This window comes from Atheta coriaria, unplaced genomic scaffold (assembly GCF_025399875.1).
Source record: "Atheta coriaria isolate IRGN ID8LTWV9N9 unplaced genomic scaffold, Caltech_Dcor_3.1 hic_scaffold_8_pilon, whole genome shotgun sequence".
Classification (NCBI taxonomy): domain Eukaryota; kingdom Metazoa; phylum Arthropoda; class Insecta; order Coleoptera; family Staphylinidae; genus Dalotia; species Dalotia coriaria.
In genome coordinates this window covers 7942595-7964001 of record NW_027045450.1, presented here as the reverse complement: position 1 = coordinate 7964001, position 21407 = coordinate 7942595, and the positions used below count along the sequence as shown (strand labels likewise).

The window sequence follows — 21407 nt, the reverse complement described above, 5'->3', positions numbered from 1 at the left end:
CACACACATGCGCTCGTTCACATATGCAGTGTGTGTGTGTGTGTACTCGCGTTTAATTTCGGGTCGAAAACTAATGGAAAAATTGGTTGGTGTTATTCGGATCACAGAAAGTTGAGGAGGCTGAAAATTTGCGCGGGTATTTCGACATAATTTGAATTGTTCGCGTTCAATTTCGGGTCAAAAATTACAAAAGTTTGCGGACCAGGAATCACAAAAAGGGCATTTATATGGGTTTCCCGAGGGTCGCCCTCCGTCGTCCTAAATTAATTTCAACGGAGTATTCAATACAAAAATACAAAATCGTAAAAATAACAACAATTTTTAATGAGCATTTAAGGGTACTTCCTAAAGGTTTAAAGAATCTGAAAGATATTCAGCTAATTGAGGGACTTTTTAGCTATTACATGAGGATGATATAGTTTAAATTACTTTATTAGTTCCCGAGATACAGGGCAATTTCCACACTGACTGTTACGAAATTTGTAGAAATAGCCGTTTTAAAGGGCATTTTATGGTACTTCCAAAAGGATTAAAAGGTCGGAAAGGTGAGCGGCATGCAAAAAACTTTTTAACTATCATATGACAATGGGACAATTTGAAATAAATAACCACAAGACAATTTTCATGAAGGTACGTAAATTATATTTTATATTTGAATACATGTAACAGGTCTTTTGTTTACCATCCTTAAAACTATAATACAATAACATTTAAATTACCTAGCGTATTGTTTATAAATTAAGAAAATAAGAAGTTATCACTTTTTGCTTTTAAATGTTAAACGCCAGCAACTTGTCCATATGTAAACTTGAGGAACACTTGCTCAAGACTGGATTGTCCAAGCGAGTAGTCCTCCACACTCAGTTGCGTTTTGGCACCCTCCATGATACCAAACATTTTTGACCATGGCAAACCTGAGTTAGGTATCGAGAACGTTACCATCTCTTGATGCTGCTCGTGCAGAACCGCCGACGGAAAACTGGCAACCACAAAGTTGATCAGCCTCTGCATTGCTTCGGTATAGTCGGCCATTTTTTTCAATTTCACTGTCAGTGAGAACCCGCGCGCAAATTTGTTCTTCAGATGCTGGGTGGAACCAATACACTTGAACTGCCCGTTGACCATAATGGCTAAGCGAGTGCATAGAGCTTCGCACTCCTCCATTGAATGCGTAGTGAGGATAAGACATTTTCCTTCATCACGCAGCTTACAAAGTGCATCCCATAGATGACGTTTGGTCGCTGGATCCATTCCTAATAAATAAAAAGAGAATTGACATAAGTCAGGATCAAATAATGCAAACTTAAAATATGTGATCATACCTGTAGTGGGTTCATCCAAATATATAATTGGTGGATCACCAATGAGGGCAATTGATGTGCTGAGCTTTCGTTTGTTGCCACCGCTCATCTCGCGCACCTTTTTATCAAGATGTTGAATGAAGTCGAATCTTGTCGCAAGAGACGTAGCTATACTATTCACATCCGCCCATTCATAGCCGCGCATCAAACAAAACACACCGATAGTTTCACGACCAGTGAGATCATCAAAAAGTGCATCGAACTGAGGACAGTATCCTGAAAAGAAGATAAACGGTAAAAATGTTACAAAAACTGTTTTCTGTTATAATTACCAATAAGTTTGTAGACTTCTTTAATGTTGTACTTCAAATTATATCCTTTTATAAAGACATCTCCTGAAGAGATACTTTCATCACCGGTGATCATCTTGAAAGTTGTAGTTTTGCCCGCACCATTCACTCCTAATAACCCGAAACATTCAAATTTCTTCACTCCTAAAGATAATCCTTTCACCGCGTGGAAATGTTTGACCAGCTTGGAGGTGTAGTGTTTTCGGACATTTCTCAGCACGAGGTTGTAGTCTTTAATGGTGGCGTTATCCATTATTGAAATTTTCTCCATCTCCTTAGCAACATCATCGTCCACATCGGCGTCTATAAACTGAGGTTGTCTTCCCGACCAAAGATACAAGAGGCGCCCAAACATCTTAAACTCTTGCAAGAAAACCACCACCATCAAAACAGCGCCTACACACATTGTAATGACAATGTTGCGACCAATGCCTGGCCTTGTAAAGTTGTAATAATCAGATGTGCGCTCTTTACACTGACTGGATTGCATCGTGGCCCCAGACCAGCACTCGTCCTCGGTAAGTCCAAACTCCTCTATGCAAGCATCAACAAGCTTTTGGCATTGCAAGATCCGCTGGAATTCAAAATTGGTATTGCGGATGCCATTACTCAGCGAGTAATGTGGCATAAAGAGACAGATCCAATCTAGGGCTTTTGCCGTGTTTTCCAAGTCAAGACCATCAAAGTATAAAATTTCGACGATTATAAAACCAAACACTCCTATGATAATCGAAAAAAGAATGACTCGCATAAACCCGGTAGAGGGTAGTTCATATTGGAATGATAAAACGTAGATAAACGGTATCATACAGAACCCAAAGTATGTGAAGATCAAGAGCAGATTACCTGTAACCAAAATACACATTACATAACTAATTTAAGCAACAACCATTTTATGTCATTACCAATAGATTCTCCTTCTTTGAAACCTTCTTCTTGGAAACAGATCAAGGTGACAACCAAAATAATAATGGTAATAATGTAGGTACACCAGTCCCAGAGGTAGGAAACTGCCCAGAAGGTGAACACATTGACACCAGAGACAAATTGTAAATGCTTTGCCTTACACACTCTCTCACGCACATAAAAGAGAATATAAAACGCCGAAATAAACGACATACAAAAGCCGATATTAATTGCCATCTGGAAACCCAGATTGTTGCCTTGTTGCAATAGTTGGAACTGAAAACAAACATCAATGAGCATTAAATAGATCGCATATAGAAAACTTACCATTGAATTAGCTGTGAGCGGCAATGGATAATTTGCTACAGAAATTTCGCAGTCAGGATCAATTAACTTAACGATTGCATTGTAAACAAAGTTGACTACTAAAGGTGGTGTGTGGTATGCTTCATTGTTAAACCAACCTCTAATTAATCGCTTTGGTTCAGGAGAATTCACATCACCAGCAGATATAGGTGGCAAAAAATCAGCACCTATGATGTATGAGGAACGAAACGTGCCAGGTTCAACGGAAGCAATCGCCAATACCTCTTGCGAGACGTTCGTCACCTTCTTCAATTCCAGAGATTGATCGTTCAGCCACTTGGCACCTGCATTACACATTTCTTCTTCATCGCAGTTTATAAGCGTGACCGGATCGCGGTACGAAGATAACTCAATATCCAAACTTGGAAGTTCCTTTGTTGCAGATTGTTGCCCGGAAATAATTGCAAGGATTAAAAGGACAACAGGGATAAGAAATTGGACAACTAGTAGTTGCCATGAACGAATTGTGCTAAGCGCACGCTTGATGATCATAGCAAAGATTTGATTCTTTAGTAATTCCGTTCCAGTCTTTCTTTTCGTGGCACCCATATCAATTGTAGTATGATTCCCTTGTTGAGAACTATTTTCTTGCATATTGTGAAGGGTATTATCAGCGCCCACCCTAAAAAATGAATATTTACAGTTAAATATACGACAATAACATTCCTAATTTCTTACTTCATAAAAACTTCTTCTAATGTTGTTAAGGAGATGCCATAACTACCAATGCCCAATGAATTAAGATTCATCTCAAGAGCAGAAAGCATTTTCTCAAAGTGCACGGAATCTTCCTCGTTGAGTAGGTAGCTCAACTCGGATCCAACGTTGGAATCAACCTTAAGATGCGGAATATGCTGCGTCAACGCTTTGGTAACTTGATCTACATTGCAATGCGGCAGTTTATCCATAATCAACCTATACCCAGCGCCGTATCTTTTCTTCAGGAAGAAACTAGAGCCACAACACTGCAACTCTCCGCCCGCCATGATAGCAATCCTATCTCCCAATAAATCAGCCTCGTCCATGAAATGCGTTGTCAACATTATTGTTCGACCCTTCTTTTGACCCTCCACTAACTCCCACAATGCTCTTCTAGCAGAAGGGTCCATTCCAGCGGTGGGTTCGTCCAGCATTACCACCTTGGACCCGCCACAGAATGCCACAGCTACTGACAGCTTGCGTTTCATGCCACCCGATAATGTTTTGGATTGATTATTGCGTTTATCCTCAAGTTGTAATAAACTAAGATAATCATTGATTTCCTGAGCAATGGCTTTGTCTTTCATACCCTTTAATCTACTAAAGAAGTAGATGTGTTCGGCAACGGTGAGTTCATCAAAGAGAATGTTGTGTTGGGGGCAAAGGCCGAGACTATTGCGCACTTGACCCATTTCGGTTCGTAAATCATGCGAGTTGATGGTTGCTGTACCGGCTGAGGGAATCTCAAGCCCTGTTAGCATCGACATTGTCGTTGTCTTACCAGCGCCATTGTGACCCAGAAGAACTGTGATTTGATCTTCATACATTTTCAAATGCATTTGATTGACTGCTGTTTTATCACCGTAGATTTTTGTTAAGCCACGAATGTGGATACCTGCTTTGAGTCCTCTTGGGTCTTCTTCGTAGTTTCTACGGTCTGTGTTCATATCGCCGGGAATCGCACCTGTTTAAATATACATGTTAAATAAAATTACAATAAATTGGCTCAAATTATACTATACCATTAAATTCGGCTTTCTTTTCAAAGGGCCACGTAAAGATGAAGTGCCACGGTTTGGCCACGCCATATTTGCCCGGATAGATGGCTTCAACGTACAGTGCAATACACATGTAGATAATACTATCGATGATCAGCATTAGGAAAACATGTGCCATTGTGATGTTATCGTCAGGTGTCACGGGACTGAACAAGTTGTCCCACTGTAAACCTGCGCCTGTTGTTTCGAACATGCAGATAAGCTGAAAACCGTACGACATTGCCGTGTTGGACATCAATGAGGCCGACATTTTGGTAGACAACGTCAATTCCTGATACTTCATGTTTAGGATTGTATATGGTACCATGAACAGAAAGAATAGTACGCCACCGATACCAGCCGCCATATTTGCTAGAAATGATACCGTTTAAAATAAACCGTTTACAATCAACATTCGCCTTTTGTTACCTTTGTTGAAGAAAACACTAATAGCAAAACAAAGCGTAATCGTCGCAATTATGAACAAAACGAGGAAAATGAACAGCAGAATAAAATTGCACTTTGGTAACACTGCAGGGACATTCTCATCGTACCAAGCGTCGATCTTAAAAAGTGCCACCATCAACGTGACGGAGATGATCATAAAGAGGAAAGACTTTGTAAACCACGCTGTCCAATGCAACCAACCAGGTAATCCCATAATTTTCATGGCTTCCTATTTAACAATGTTGTTATCTTTCTACTTGCAATGTTGATTGCATACGTACCTTTAACTGACGCTCTTTTTCGGTAGTGATAACCTTGATAATGCTAATGGCCGTATATTGAAAAGCAAGCACCATGATTAAACTGATCATGGTCGACATGGCCTGCAGTAAAATGTCGTCAATGTAGGAAGGATATGGAAACCGCCGCAGCTTAACCTCTGGTTCTTCAAAATCCAACTTTCCGTATTTTATAGCTTGTGCTTTGGCAATTGAACTAGAAATTGCGCTTTGGAGAAAAAGAAATCCCTCACTATAGTAATCTACAAAATTTAAGCAATGTTTTATATTCACAAGGTGAGCTCTTAGCTTAAAAAAATACCTGGTGAAGCGGTGTAGTATGATTGATCACGTGGCCCCGGAAGTTGAAATACCGGATACAGAATATTGGTTTTCCATGTGTCGACAGATACTGAACTGAAAATCCTTTGCATTTCGGAAGGAAATCTCAAAGCAAACTCCATTTTTTTGGAAAGGCCTTTAAAGTTGTCCGGAAAAACGATGCCGACTTTTTGTAAGTTCGGATTGGCAACTAAAGCGTTTTCTAATTCACGTCCCGTCGAGTACCCCCACGCTGTCATGCCAGTAGGGGAATTGAGTTTAAGAAGCGCATCATTAACAATTCCAGTCACATCCGTGTGGTTTGGCGAATAGGCCACGTGATAATCAGTTAAATCAACTCCATTATATATACGATCCAGGTGAAAATCAGAAAAGGTCGTAACATCAACCACCTCACTCTCAGCCAGAGAGCGCACCGCTACCAAGATGGCGCAGAAAAACACCGGAACTAGAATCTCGAAGAAGGTCTGAATTGGGTGGCGCAGTTGCAGTCGCCAGTTTTTCCACAACAGCAGCAGGAACTTGTCGAATCCTTGCCGGTAGCCGGCCATTCTGAAAAGAATACAAAAGCTGATAACAATATGGCGTACATAATATCAGTACAAATATGTTTCAAAAAAGCGTTCGGATATAAATACTTTGGCGGCGAGAAGCGAGTGTAGCGAAACATTGTCGCCACGAGCGTGATGAACCGTGTGAATAGCAGCAGTGATAACGATGATCGTGTCGAATATTATTTCGCAAAAATCTAATTAACACGCCACATTTCACATGTTCAATGCTGTAAAACGCTGAAATTTTCATGTAACAAAATGTGTTTTGATCGTAATCGGCATTTCAATCGTCACGCTTGCGCAATTAGATTTATTTACATCGACTTCCGGTTTTTGTTTTGCAAGTTTTTTCCAACTTCGGCGCACACAAAAAGTACATAATGATTTAGGCTTTCAAAAAGAATAATAAAATCATTTCAGACAATTTTATGAATGATTTTGCAAGAAACCTTGAAATGCCGATGATTAATCGAGCATTTTATGAGATTAAAATGTTTTACAGTTTAATTGAATGATAATCATAATGATGATATGGCGTTATTGTAATATTGTCTGGAGTACTCAAAGTCTATGGCGTAATCACATATTGGGATAAACCCAAATACTTTTTAAATATAAAAAAATAATTTTTTTTCCGAAAATTAAATTGACCACAATTAAATAATACGCAAAATATAACTTTCGTGCAATGTTGGTTGCTTACATTAAAATAATCTGTTATAACCAAAGTTTAAAACTTCTTAAAGAATAATGATGATTCAAAAACTTACTTTATCGTAAAATATAACGCCCAGGAACACAAGTTTACACCTCACTGTTGCAGAATTCGACTGACGATTGTTGCTGGATAATCGATCTATTTGTACTTGGTGTTCATTCTAACGCAAGCGATATCAGCTGGAATGGCCCATTCCCATACATCACAATTACGTCTGAGCATAGAAAAATGTGAACCAATCGCTGATAAAGCACAATTGAGTGGTCGATAAGTGCCCGCAGTCAGATGATATCAGCGGGCGTGATCTCCCAATCTGTCAATGTGCGAAATACTGCTTATCTTGATAATAATAAATAAAAAGTACAGTTGATTCATCACATGACTATTCACGCGCCCAACTTATCATCAAGATCAAGACAAAAAACTATACAAGATTCTTACAGATAAAATACTGCACCTTGAGTGAGTTATACGTGTACATTTGGTTGCATAATAATACAGGTAGCAGTGACGCAAGGTTAAGGATAACCTGATACTAGTAAAAAGGTGATATTTAATCAGTTAACTGTTTTTATAATCAATAAATGCATCCCTCTTTATTTAAAATGCCACCAACTAGTTCATCATAAAGACTATTTACGTCCACATTCGTAAATCTATTGTAAACGTGCCCAGAATAACTCACACCAGGGTGGTAATTGTCTAGAAGTTGGAAGACCCAGTTATGACAATTAATTAACAGATTAATTGCAAATTAATTGCAGAAGATCGGACTGATATGTAAACATATAAACGTTGTGCGTTTGGTTTAAATCCGCAGTGCCGAGGACACTTTGCGCGAGCGCATAAAGATGGAGTCAATTTTAGAGAAAACAGCCGTCGCTGATTGCGCAGCGTCCACGCGATAGTGAATACCGCGCTGTTGATAGTACGAAACCAGCGGCATCGTTTGCGAATGGTACGAATCCAGACGTTTCTTCAACGCATCGACATTGTCATCGGAACGGCGAATAAGCGGCTCGCCGGAAATGTCATCGGTCATCGCTTTTTTCGGCGGCGCAAATTCTTCGTGGTAGGAACGTCCAGATGGAGGATGGATGAGACGGCCGGTGATTCGGCGCACCAATAAGTTGTCATCGATGCCGAACTCAATGACGGCATCCAATTGCGTTTTACGTCGTTCTAACAAACTATCCAACTGATAACAGAAAATAAAAAGTTAGTATTTAATCAGTGATCAAGGTATTGACTTTGACACTTTGACTGTGATTTTAAAAAAATTACCTTTTCAGCCTGTGTTACATTCCTGGGAAAGCCATCAAGGAGGAAACCATTTTTACACTCGGGTTTGTCCAGATTACTGTCAATCATATTGACTACCAGATCATCGCTGACTAGTTTACCTTCATCCATGATTTTTTTCAGCTTGGCACCCAGAGGAGAACCACCAGCAACTTCACTCCTCAGCATGTCTCCTGTTGATAAATGGCACACACAATACTTTTCTTTGAGTAACGGAGCCTAAATTAAAATAATAATATGTAAGTATGATTATTTGTTGTATTCTGAAGGAATTACATACCTGAGTTCCTTTACCGGAGCCTGGCGGCCCCAATAACACGGCGTTGATTCCTTTTCCTCGGACATCATCACCGGGGTAGTCATACATGTGCGAAGGGGCAGTGGCTGCTGCTGTCGGCGGCATTGTTACGTTTGTGAATATGCGACGGCCGTGTAAAAGTGCAGAAGCGCAATGTTATCACCGGTTATCACAGTGATTAAATTATTATTGGAATGAGTTGTAATGTCGGTGCACGGGTCACGCACGATCGACGTAAAGGGGGTAGAGGGACGCACAATTGCACCGTAGCCATACAAGGTTATGTAACACGTGAAAGTTAACAGATGATGACACTCTATGCAACACACAACGCACATTACAAAAGTTCAGCAAGTGAATAAAATTTAAACAAAAATCGTATTTTAAATTGCACTTTAAAAAAATATGAACATTTTATTCATAAAGGCACTTCTCTCAATGTTTTGCGTCGTAAAATTCATCAGTAATAACATTTGATAAAAAAATATAAATTTGTCCAAAAGAATTGCAAACTAAATCATTCCGCTCCATAAATAGAAACAAATGCAATTGATAAAACCGTCTAATAGTGTTTTACGGTCCGATACGCACACATCCGAATCATCGTACTTACTTGCCGTTCGATACACCGCGTACAAATCCTGAAATAATCGTATTTTATAAATAAAAGTTTAAAAAAAAACTTCAAAACGTTGAAAACTTACACCGCGACTTGTATGCATGTCAATGGAAAGCATCATGAACGCTCCGACATAACGCGGATGCAAAATCACATAATGTTGCACATTACCATCATCTGAAATGTACGTTCTATGTTGGTCCTGGTATTTATTGAGCAAGATCTTCGCCAGTCCCTGATACCACGCAAACGGTTGACGCACCAGCGTGCCTAGGTTAGGGTGAATGTCACAGAGATTTTCCAATCGTGCCAAACCTTTCAACTCAACAAACTCGCCGTATGTTAACTGCCCAGAGTCCTGTTGCGTTAAGAGTTTGTTCCAAAGTAAATGAGTTCTACAGTGAACCATGCCTAATAACATTAAAAAAATTAATATCTATATAACTAGGTTGTGTGATTAAAGTTGCCTATACCTTGAGTGACCATATCCCTAATAGTCTTCTGCGTGTTCTCCGCACAATTCAAAATCAACTGTTGCATCAATTGCTCATGCGACGAGTAATAACCTAAATAATTCACCGATTCTTGTTTGATTTGCATGTAGGACGGCTTGCGTTTCAATCGGGAGCGTTTATCTTCAATGGAATCTTCATCAGTCGACTGATAATTCGGTAATATTTGCGATTTATCCGACTCAGATTTCAAATCCAGCGATTGTTCAAGTTCACGATCGGACATGACATCCTCATTATTCGCTTGTTCCTCATAATTACCACGACTGCAGGAAACAGTTCGGAATTTGCCTAATTTTCTCTCCACATCAATTTTCGGATAGATTTCTCTTCTTGTAGTCAATATTAAATAATATTTCAAATGCAAATTGTACTCATTCGTATCCCCGGGTGAAATCTTCGAAATAATCAACGTAATATCAAAGTCATCCGTATGTTGCCGATCCTGTGAGTCCTTATATGACACACCGGAGATATTAGACACTTGAACCAACACATACTCTGTGGCATTCGTCAACTCATCAGACATATTCACCACGTTGAAGTTGTACTGTTTAACGTTGATCAACAGATAATTATAAAGATGTTTTCCTTCGGTGCGTAGATTTCTTATGACAATCGTATCGGCATGTACTAAATTACGCGCATAGTTCGGTGCTTTATTATAGTACTTCATAAAATCATCTAGAAATGCGTAAGGTGATAACCTTCACATACTTTGTACCCGGCGGTGTTTCCAATGTAATTACAAACTGATCTCAGATGGAAATCGTAGGTGAATGAGTGTAAATGCGTGTAGACTTTGATTTTATCGGATTCATCCAAGAATGATTGAGTAAACTATAAAAATACAAGTTTTATAGGTGTTATTATAGGTTATGTATTAATATTTTTGGTTTTGTACGTACTTGATTAATGGCGGCGCGTGAGTTTGACGTGGCGATACGATTACACTCCACCGAATGTAACTTAGTGATGAAGAAAGGTTCGCATAATTCCATTGTGAATAACAATATTCCACCCAAGGATGGCTTTGTGCATGTAGTATACTTCCCTCTGAACAATGTGTTGCTTCTTACCAGCGCCATGTTTCTTCACCGGATGTTCCACTTCCAACGCCATGAATCCCAAAGTTTGTAAATATCTTTTATATTCAGAGATGAAAGCTTGGAATAGCACCTCATGCCATTTCTCACCATTCGAATCCGGCAGAGTATAATTCGCCGGATTCATAATGGAATGATCCCGTGTCGCAGCTGCTTGTAACCTCAATCTTGGCAGATACAACAATGGCGTGTGACAATAATGTATCACACGTGAATTCTGAACTAGAAGTTGTATTTGTCCTGGTGTGCTGGAATTCGTCCGTGATTGATACATCGAATACATTTTCTTCAACTCCTCGCGATTCTTTTTATCCTGTTTGCGTATTTCATACATTTCCACAGTTGCTGCGACAATCGGATCAAAATGATCATCTTTAACAGTGCGATGATGATCTCTGAAGATTTCCAGCGGTACGCTGTCATTTGGGTTGCCGCGTTTTGTATGCTCCTTAGGAAACTTGATCATAGCCTCTACGTTTCCAATACAATGTATATAGGGATTACTGATGTTGAACGTATTCCTATCCATTGCCTGATTATGAAAAACGCCTAATTTCTGCGCGCAAGTTGCACTCAACACAGCCGCACGTACATTCAACCATTGTTCCACATTATTACACTGATTCCTCAGTTTCATAACCATTTCCTTAGACCAGTTATATGTATACAACACAATCTGATCACTTTCAACCACACCCCATAATAGTTTCTGTCGGGATATGAACTGGTTATTCACATATCCAGGCAGAAACTTCTGATAGTGTTTCAACGATGTTTGTTGTAATTCAGGATATTCACTGCCATCTTTTGACAGAAGGTGCATTTTCCAATGCTCGAAATTCCTCGCAATTATAATCGCTTTTTGAATTGAACAAGAAGCTTTATACGGAGTATAAACATTTCTAGACACATCAAACGCGAAACACTTCACGGTGTCATTACTTAAATTACCAATAATGTTTTGTAACTCTGCAATAGTGCCATACAGAGGATGTGAATGATGTAATCTCATTACAATACACCGCAGCGCAGGCGCTTTGATCTCCATGGCAAAATCAAACCATTGTTTGATTATCACCACTTCGAATATATTTACAAGTCTGCCATCATCGCCTGCTTCGTATGAATCTACAACAACACTGCGTACACGACTCGTAGGCACATGCGAGAAGTTATTATCGAAAAATATAGCGCGTTGTGTTGTTGATTGTGGCGGAATAGTCCGTTTAATCCTTCGTCTACCGGCGACTTGTTCATATTTTCCTTCATTACGCTTCATAATCTCGTTGATATCAGCACCCTCTAGTGTAGCATCCAGTGACAAATGTATACGATGTTCTTTCGTTTCGTTATCAATCAAAAACTTGGCGATTGGTAACTCTTCATCAATTTCCACGCATAAACCTTGCTTGAGAAAACTATGCTCCATGATAATATCCCACGTTGCGTGGCTTGTAGCCGCACAAAGTCGTTCTCTTAAGATGTCAAAATTAACACGTCCTTGTTTCCATATTCTGAACTCTAGATACACTGTAGGTGAACTGTTTTCCACCGATTTGGAAGCGATTAGGTTGATATATTCTTTAGTTGTAATCAATTCTTGTAAATTTATATCAATCTTATCTAAACTTGTACTTGATTCTTCAATTATCGCCAGTGCGATGCAAGCAATTCCACGACTACCAGACGCTGGATTCGTACTTTGATTGTAAATGAAAATATTATCATCGATGATCTTGTTATTTTCATTCTCCGTGTAGTCTTTAAACCGGAAATTATTCGGATCGGTATATTTCGGTATGTTGAGAAACTGCAGCAGGTTTTGTTTGAGATAGAGAATAAAAGAATCGAGGAATTTGAGCGAATATTCCTGAATAGACAACTGTTGAAGCATAAAAAATAAATAAGCGGCCATTTTGTTGTGAAAAGAGGTTATGTACTTACCCGGATTATATCCTCGGGTTGTTTGAATGGCTTCTGTAGGAAGTGGACATCTTCCGGAGTGAGTGGACACATCGCATTGCGGGCCAACATCACGGACAACAACTCCAACACAGCATCATCCAGACGATTTTGTAGAACTTGCATTAAATCCCGGCGAATATCCTCACCTACCTGAGTGATTCCGTATACTTTTAATGTGACAGCCTCTTCACTATATCCTTCTTTCGTGTCTTTTTCACCGAAGGATCTGACACGTGGACGAATTTCAGACTAAACAAAATTTTAATTATAAAATTTAAAACTTTTTTTCTTTTTTAAAAACTTATAATAAACTTACACTTGTTGTTGATGAAATACTAAAATCCGATCTGGTAAGTACACTCCGCTGTGGTCCAATTGGTAACGACGCAATTGACGGACTACGACTCACAGGTTGTTCAAATTCATTCGATTTCATCGGCATACCCTTAACGAAAATATTATGCATATTCTCATGCAGTCTCAGATAGAACACATTACTATTACTATCTTTATACACAAACATATTGCTTCTGTTCGTGACGCTGAATTTATCCAACACTGTCTTCAACGCTGATATCCCTATAGAAAGCCCTGAACTTTTACCAGGACCTGTTTTCAATCTCGGATGTAAAATGAAAGGTATCTCCCATACGACAGGACAACTAAAATATCCAACTTTAAAGGGTAAACAAGCTTCAATGTGCGGTGAAGGAATCGATTCATTCTCATCATTCATTTCCTCCATACTTTTAAGCCTCTGCAACACCGTCCGGTTGATATTATTCTCATTCCAGTCGGAGTTCTCGTCCGGTTCCAAAAGATGATTACAAGTTCTTGTATCATGTAAAGATTGTAATAGTAAAGCTTGATTTACACGTTTGCACAAATTGCGAATCTCGAATAAAACAGCACGTTGTACACTGAGATAAATCCCAACGTGGGTTGTATTCAACTCGAGAAAGCGACAATGGAAGTATACTTTGACGACATCTTGTTCAACATGTGTGACTAACCAGAAATTCGGAAGATTTGAGCGTTTGTTTTGTAGATCTATCAACCAAGCGTAGTCTTCTTCAATATCACTTACATCTTCATCATAACCAGCCTCAAGATTGTCATAATGTATGCTATTCATGCTGGAAATATCACTTTGTGATACTTCAATGGTGTCACCTTCGTTGTCATTGGTTAATATCCCAGCCGCGACTTCCGCTTTGTATTTCTCCCATAATTCATTGTTTGTATTCTCATCGTCATCTTCATTTGACTTAGTAAGATAATATAAATCTTCTTCTTTTGATAATTTATATGAAGGTATAGATATTTGACAGAATTCATCAACAAACTTCGCATAGCTTTGATTTGTGCCATACACAAAGTTTAAATCGATTAATTCCATTATACAAGAATCTCTCGATGAGCTTTCACTGACGTGTTTCATAACAAAATGGAGGGTGTTGCTTGACACAGGTTCAATGTCTAATAACGCCGTGGCGATTTCATCCTGAAGAAACCATCTGATTTCATCTTTTAGTTTATGCACCGCGCGTTTTTGTAGATCAGGAATGTAAAACAAAGGTTCTGGTTCTTTGAAATCTGAGCTAAAACTCGCTTCGGATGCAGAACTGCAACTGGGTAGAAAACCATCCGAACAAAACGAAGTCGTACGGAATCCTTTGGTGGAATAATCACTGATGACATTCTGTACATCATTCGGCAGTGTTAAACATAAAACATCCAAAGATATCTGCATTGTTGTGAAGTTTACACTGTCATCAACATCAATACTCTCTAATAAGTCACTCAAACACGTAGGTAGATATTGTACGGAAATATTGTGCACTTGATTGTTGTATCTGACTGTACAAACAAAATGGAGGAACAACGGACTTAGATCTGTATGATCTACGATTTTCACCTCGTCATCATCATCATCTTCATCCTCAGAGTCGGTTAATTTAAACTCTACGCGTGAATTCCTCGATGGCAACTCATCATCACTATCCACATTCTTATGATGTATCATTTCATTCAAATTTCTGCAGTAATAAAATTCCCTATCGGCTGGTATAGGCTGAAATGCATCGTTTGTTATCTTTAGGAATTTATCCTTGATTAGTTTGTGTATAGGCCGTAGTTCATCACATGGCGCTGCTTGTTGAAGCTGATCCAATTTGATATCATCTTTCGATGAAGTTTTAACATGCGCACACACAGCTTCTATATAATCAGTGATATCTATCTCAAACGGTGTTTCTTCACATTGATCCATCGCAGCGTGCACGTCCATGCAATCAATGAAACTGTTACAGTGCAAAGCATTGAACAAACTCAACGCGAAACATTTTGAATGTGTCAATACAATCGCTTTACAATGTTGTTTTGCGTTATTTCTTGGTTCCATTTCTGACTCGTCACTCTTAGGCTCCGGAGATGTGTTAACAGAGTCATCTGTTTTCAATTTTATAGAATCCGGATGAAAGTAGTGGCCATGTTTGTATCGATGATCTTCATACACGTCACGGATTTTTAACTCGGCGGTATTTATGTAGGAATCAACTAGGATACCAACTGGACAGTCGTAGACATATACAGGAAGAGTTATGACGTGTTTAACATTGATTGGTACTTCACTGCAATTGCTATTCTGTGAATCAGCGCGTTCTGATTCTGTGGGACTGATGCTAGTATGAGGAGTGGAAGTGGCCATTGTTGATTCAAGTGTGACCATGTCTTTCAAATCTTCTAGAGTTGCAGGCACGAATGTTAATATAACATGCGTCATTGAAACTCCTTTAACGAAACATCTCCACTGTGATTTTCGCATGCAAGAATAATCGTGTTCTTCATCTGGTAGATCTTTCAAAGGACAAAAATGTGGGTCTTTATTGCGGTGTCTATGACACACTTGTGTGCGAAACCGATGGCTTTCAATCTCGGTCAAGGATAATTCATGATCATTTATCCAGTGTAAATGTTTCTGGATATTATCCAATAAAAGTTGATTTGCTTTCGTGTGATTATTTGTAGAAACAATTTCTTTTTCGCGTTCTTCGATGAACATCGAAAATAATAATTCCGTTTGCTGGCATAATGGGAGGATGTTAATCGGGTCGAAATTAAAAGGGATGTGTTGAATTCTTTGTACTAGAGTAGGATTCCAATGAGTCCTGTGAATGTACATAACCAAATGTTAATTTGGTTGCCTAACTTACATAACTAACCTTATGTATAAAGATATTAAATGGTACTTACGTGTTAATATCTGAATTCATCGGTGGTATGACACAGGACTTGGAGGATGAGTTGTACCTCCTTCTTAGAGATCTCTTGTTCGTTGTAATAGGCACATCGGCATGATCCGCATTGTATTTCTCCTGAGATATTAAACTCAAATGTTCAATTGTGAGCAATGAATGAATACAGCGCATATCCATCAATTTTATCTAAAAATAAAACAAAATTCTTAATAAATTTGTTTTTTTAATACTTATTAAGTTAATGAACGTACCATATCGGCTAATTCGTAATAATGCATCCCATCCATATACGATATCTTCGGATTAACCGGCAAAACCTTCCCGAATTGCGGTTCAATCCACACCTCAGTAACAATTTGAAATTCCGAATCTGTTTTGTTATCAAACTCATCCTCGGACCCACTGTTACTTTTATAATCATCACACCACACACTATGTGGTGGAAAGATGACATATTGCAACACACAACTTGAGTTACAATCCATCAATAACTCCAAAACCATTGTAGTAATTCCAGCAGCCGAATGCGCAAAATTGAAACCCTCTTTAATCCTCATCTTAGTTAAAGTGCTCAATATTCTCGATATCGACTGCATGTTTAACTTCAGATGTGGTAAATGCTGAGCAGACCAAACCCACCTCTGATGAAATAAATACCTCGAGAGTGTTGTAAACAACGTCCCTGCTAAAGGTGACGGAGGTAAACTTTGTTGCGAATTCTGCGTGCCATCCGGAAAGATTACCATGTGAAAATCAGTTGGCATACGTTCATATCTAATCAGAATCTTCTCCAGAGGTTTCAAAAGTAACACACAACCGATATTATCCTTTGATTTTAACGGAGTAGAAAGATACGACAATGATGCTAAATCAGTTCGCAGTTCTTCACAGATTCTATGTCTGATATATCCAGGCGTTCCACTGACAAAACCTAACGTGATTGTTGCGCATGGTAACTTTGAAGTTATCCTCACTAAACTGAACCAAACCGGTGGACTACTAGTCTCTTGATATAATAATTTTAAATAAGTATGATTATCAATCAAGACAAATGAACTCCAATCACTTAATAGATTGTACAGCGCGGTTGCAGCTTGACGACATTGTATCGCCTGAAACCTTCCGGATGAAGACGATAATGATTGTCGGTCGTGTTTGAGAATAAGCGAGATTTTATGCACGTGAAACCATTTACGCCAGTTGTTCGTATCGATGTGACAAAGCGGTTGCCAAATTTGTGTGAATTTCGAACCTGGATCGCTTGGTGTCAGCGAAAGATTACAAGACATTTCGTGTGAGTTTGTGCTAATCGCTGTGAATACCGGCATGCCATTACGTACACTATCGGGAAATGTGTGCCATGCGTTGGAGCTTTGAAACGCGGACAATTGTTGCGCCAGGACTGTGTCACTGGAGGATAATTGTGTGGAACGTATCCAGAAACGTTCGAAAACGGCTTGTCGATACGTTGATTTTGTGTCTTTCTTCATTACACAAGTTATATCATGCAGAAAATCGTATGGAGCTGCGGGAATTATAGAAAATTAACCTCAAATGTATATTAACCTCAAATATATAACCTATAAGTTGATAAGTTTACCTGATATATTGATTTCGATGTGTGTGACGTTTTTTCGCACCGGCCATGATGACATGAGTTCGTAATGGATGTAGATGTATGTCTTCCAGTGCAGAGTCAACTTTATACGGAGCATTTTGTTCATTGATTTAACATCCTATGAATATTAAGGTTAAAATTGAGGTTAAACAGTGTGATTTTGGGTAAATTAGGATATTAACTTACATTAACTACATATCCTTCTCTCATTCTTCTTGAGACTAATAGAAGCAGTGTGGAATTGACTTTTTGTTCGCTTTGGCGTTTTACTAGTAAACTTGGCACGCGATTTATAAAATTAGAATTGCTGAAATAAATCAAATATTACTTAAATTACAAAATAATAACAAAAACAATTAAAGTAAATGAATATTTGTGAAAACTAAAGCAATTTTAATTAAAAAAAACAAAGAAAATTTTTAATAATTTGCTTACCAATCTTTTATTTCTTTCTTTGGACATAGATTAGTCTTAAAGTTGCCATGGAAGGACCACAGTAAATATAACTGCTGATATAAGTTCATTTCTAAAGTTGGTTCAGGTTTCTACACCAAAAATTTAAGCAAAAATTTAAAATTTTGAATTAATTGTTGATATTTTTGTACTTACGACTACTGGGAATGAATCCAAAACAGTTCCGAGCGTGGAATGCGACAGGAACTCGAGGAGATCGTCGTACGACACGTAACCGGCACTCGTGTGCGGCTTGAAAGAAGAACCGACTTTCAGGAACGAGACGGAGATTCCGTCGTAGTGCAATTGGTAGAGAAGCGATTCTATGATGTTCGAATGTGGTACAGCGACGACTCCATCAGTTATGACTAGTATATCTTTAAAGAAAAATAAATTAATTAGTAATACACACAAATGTCACCTGTTTTTTTCAATTATTTAATGAAAAAATCATGAATTTAGCTTATTCAATTTGCATTCAAGCAAAATAAGATGTATAAACAATAAGATAATATTTGTTCTATATACTTAACGTAGAAAATACTAAATTCATTGATAGCAAACTGAATTTGAATATTATTTGACCAGAAATAACTTTGAAACTGCGAAAATAGCAAAAATTTAAATTATTTTCTCGAAAAACAGCACATTTTCAACTCTTTGTCGAGAATTAAAGTTATTCCTATTTTCTGTAGTAATTTTTATTAAATTATTATAAATGTACTTACGACTTAAACTATTTTCAGGTAACAATGACGTAGCTAACATGGAGTATCGCAACATGTTGACAAAATTAGAATCCGGCGAAACCATTGCAATCTTAGCAATGCACTCGGTTTCCGCCAAATCAAACAATCCACCGACCATCATTTCATTGTCAAGCTATAAATAAATACAAAAATATATTAATTTTAGCATATTTTCATTTTCAAATTTTCAGTAATTTTACCATTTGTTGTTCAATTTCATCATAAGCCCGCGCAGATACTTCTGCGATACGCCCCTCAAGCAAATGGAACTGCGTCTGCACCGAATTGATAATATCCTGCACATTGTGACTAGAAACCTGCACTCCTTTAATAATAACCTGCTGTGCAGGGCTAATAAAAAACGGCGTGTTGACAATCACGGTGAGATATAAACTCGGTTGGAATTCTAACGCGCAGCCAGGTATTGTAAACTGGAAAACAAAACAAGAAACAAATCATATTATATACACACATAAGTTACAAGAATAATTCTTTCACCATTTTATTCTGCATTAAATTCTCTATTATATTAAGAAATTCACAAATTGCAACCGATTTCAAACAAAGTTTTAAAATTTTTCAACAAATTTGATTAATTTTGTCAATACTTTTTGTTCAATTGCAATTTTTATGTAATATTTACACAGATACTAAAGAACTTAACACAGAATAGTTTTAAGAAAGAATTTTTAGTGATAATTATGTTAGTAAAATGTAATATTTACCTGTCTACATAAGCCTAGTAAACTAATGCGGAAACAATTGATGATTTCGTCGAAAAGCACCTGGCCGCGGTCCACATCCACGGCCGAATGCGATGGACTCATGTCCAGGCAGTAGACGAAGCGGTATACTTGAGACAAAAAGATCACTTGCGTTGAGGTGGTGACGAGGAATTGCGAAGCTGAGTCGAGATCAGTCACCGGGACGATTGATATAATTTCCAAGTCATTTGATTGATTACTCTAAAAAATAAAAGTTAAATATCAATTAATCATAAATTTCTTGCATAAAGTTAGTAAAAATGTTCCAGAAAATAAATAATCCATTAAAATATTAAATATTCTACTGTACAGACATTTTAATTAAGAAAAATATCGAAAAATGTTCAAAAACTGTTTTTTTTTTCAATTTTCATGATTTTTAAGTTATTCTTGCCCAGATAATAGTCAAATTTACTTTGGTAACAATACACTTTGTAGTTTTTTGTTATATGTATTCAAATCAAGTATTATCTTCTTTTTACCAACGAAATACAAATAAAAACTGGTATAATACAAGTAAATGTTTGTTCTGCAAACATTCGATTCAAGATTCTCCTTGAATACATAATTTTGAGGCTTGAATTATTACAAAAGTAAACAAAACTCACTAATTTAATATTGGATGGCACAGTTATGACACAATTCAGATGGTCCAACAACCACTGAAACCTGGCGGCCCTCGACACCGGTGTGTTCTTTGGCAGCAGCAGATACACACGTGCAGCTTCCACCAAACTAGCCCTCGGCTCAAAGTCATTGGACATGAATCCCACCGGGAATATTCCATCTAAAAATAACATTATTTAATAATCTAAAATCTAAACAATTCATGATTTTGTATTCACTGAAGTTTTTCATTAATAACTTCAAAACGCAACAAGTTAGAAGAATAATTCCTTCAACATCTTATTCTGTATTAAATTCTGTATCATATTAAAAAATAATTTTGTTGATAAAATAATTTAATAACAAATTATAAGCGTTTTTGTAAAAAGTTTCAAATTTTTAACATGTTTAACTTTATTTGCTTATAACTTTTTATTTAATTGAAACGTTTATGTAAAAGTTACACAGCTAATGTATAATTTAACACAGAATAAGTTAATGAAAGAATTATTTCTCTAACTGGTTGCATTCACGAGTTATTAATTAAAAACTAAAATAATTAATTGTAGTTTACCTTGAAGCGGTTCTGATTCACTTGCACTTGTATCCCCGGCCTCAGCCGTATCAGCAACATCTCCCGATTCACCACCCTCAGAGTCCACCTTATCACTACCACTCACTTCCATAATAAACAAATTACAACTGCACTAATTTCATTAAATTACACTAATTAATCCAGCGTTAAACTGCGTGTTGATATGTGCAGCGCGTGCAAAGTACAATCATCGACTGCATTTGCCAGCCGCATAATGTTCCACTCAAGCATTAAAACGCGCATCAATTATGATAATGCGATAATGTCACTCATTATCACATTCGGCTGGGTTGTTTACGAAACTAATAATCATCGCTTTGCTTACAAAAGCGACGAATGCGTGACAAATACACCACACGTAACGTTTTTACAATTATTTATTATGCAATTATCACCGAAATTGACTATTGTACCGCTGGTAAGCGTATTATCTTGCGTGAGTTATCGTTAAATAAACAAACTTGAACCCGAATGTTAGACGCTCACCGCAGACGCTGTAAATAAAAATGCAAATACAAGTTGGTTGACCACTTTTCTAGTTTGAGTTAACCAGTTTCCGATA

The 21407-nt window shown here is 37.7% G+C and overlaps 3 protein-coding genes across 4 annotated transcripts; all 3 read right to left on the bottom strand.

Moving 5' to 3' along the window:
- Nucleotides 1–619: 619 nt before the first annotated feature.
- On the bottom strand, nucleotides 620–7458 carry LOC135797554 (phospholipid-transporting ATPase ABCA3-like). 2 transcript variants are annotated; one of them, XM_065309972.1, is made up of 11 exons: nucleotides 7051–7458; nucleotides 5707–6278; nucleotides 5388–5647; nucleotides 5089–5335; nucleotides 4645–5031; nucleotides 3602–4586; nucleotides 2885–3545; nucleotides 2557–2833; nucleotides 1634–2497; nucleotides 1323–1577; nucleotides 620–1253 (listed from the first exon to the last, which is right to left on the bottom strand). In XM_065309972.1, exons 2-11 carry the CDS (start codon nucleotides 6275–6277, stop codon nucleotides 778–780), a joined length of 4983 nt encoding a protein of 1660 aa, XP_065166044.1. In that variant the 5' UTR covers nucleotide 6278; nucleotides 7051–7458; the 3' UTR covers nucleotides 620–777. The 2 variants fall into 2 exon arrangements, with proteins under 2 accessions (XP_065166044.1, XP_065166043.1); XM_065309971.1 differs by lacking the exon at nucleotides 7051–7458 and adding an exon at nucleotides 6365–6442.
- A 108-nt stretch (nucleotides 7459–7566) lies between these two features.
- On the bottom strand, nucleotides 7567–8851 carry Ak2 (Adenylate kinase 2). Its single transcript, XM_065309976.1, has 3 exons — nucleotides 8581–8851; nucleotides 8283–8519; nucleotides 7567–8196 (listed from the first exon to the last, which is right to left on the bottom strand). The coding sequence occupies exons 1-3, from the start codon at nucleotides 8701–8703 to the stop codon at nucleotides 7807–7809; spliced, it is 750 nt and encodes a 249-aa protein (XP_065166048.1). The 5' UTR covers nucleotides 8704–8851; the 3' UTR covers nucleotides 7567–7806.
- A 128-nt stretch (nucleotides 8852–8979) lies between these two features.
- LOC135797553 (KICSTOR complex protein SZT2-like) lies at nucleotides 8980–21269 on the bottom strand. The gene is given in 19 exon segments (XM_065309970.1): nucleotides 8980–9239; nucleotides 9303–9628; nucleotides 9691–10422; nucleotides 10425–10569; nucleotides 10638–10754; nucleotides 10756–12717; nucleotides 12780–13049; nucleotides 13117–15970; nucleotides 16056–16246; nucleotides 16312–17585; nucleotides 17661–17796; nucleotides 17865–17985; nucleotides 18114–18223; nucleotides 18288–18508; nucleotides 18860–19013; nucleotides 19081–19311; nucleotides 19606–19845; nucleotides 20253–20431; nucleotides 20825–21269. Coding segments are annotated over 19 exon segments (9504 nt in total). The 5' UTR covers nucleotides 20937–21269; the 3' UTR covers nucleotides 8980–9110.
- Nucleotides 21270–21407: the final 138 nt, after the last annotated feature.

Bases quoted from the DNA above. Each gene is read 5' to 3' on its own strand.
- Ak2 (XM_065309976.1), bottom strand. From the start codon at position 8,703: ATGCCGCCGACAGCAGCAGCCACTGCCCCTTCGCACATGTATGACTAC. The intron at 8,520-8,580 runs GTATGTAATTCC...ATTTTAATTTAG, and splicing joins GCTCCGGTAAAGGAACTCAG to GCTCCGTTACTCAAAGAAAA. The intron at 8,197-8,282 runs GTAATTTTTTTA...TTCTGTTATCAG, and splicing joins ATGTAACACAGGCTGAAAAG to TTGGATAGTTTGTTAGAACG.
- LOC135797554 (XM_065309971.1), bottom strand. From the start codon at position 6,396: ATGTTTCGCTACACTCGCTTCTCGCCGCCAAA. The intron at 5,032-5,088 runs GTAACAAAAGGC...TATCATTTCTAG, and splicing joins TAGTGTTTTCTTCAACAAAG to CAAATATGGCGGCTGGTATC. The intron at 2,498-2,556 runs GTAATGACATAA...TTTTGGTTACAG, and splicing joins CAAAGAAGGAGAATCTATTG to GTAATCTGCTCTTGATCTTC.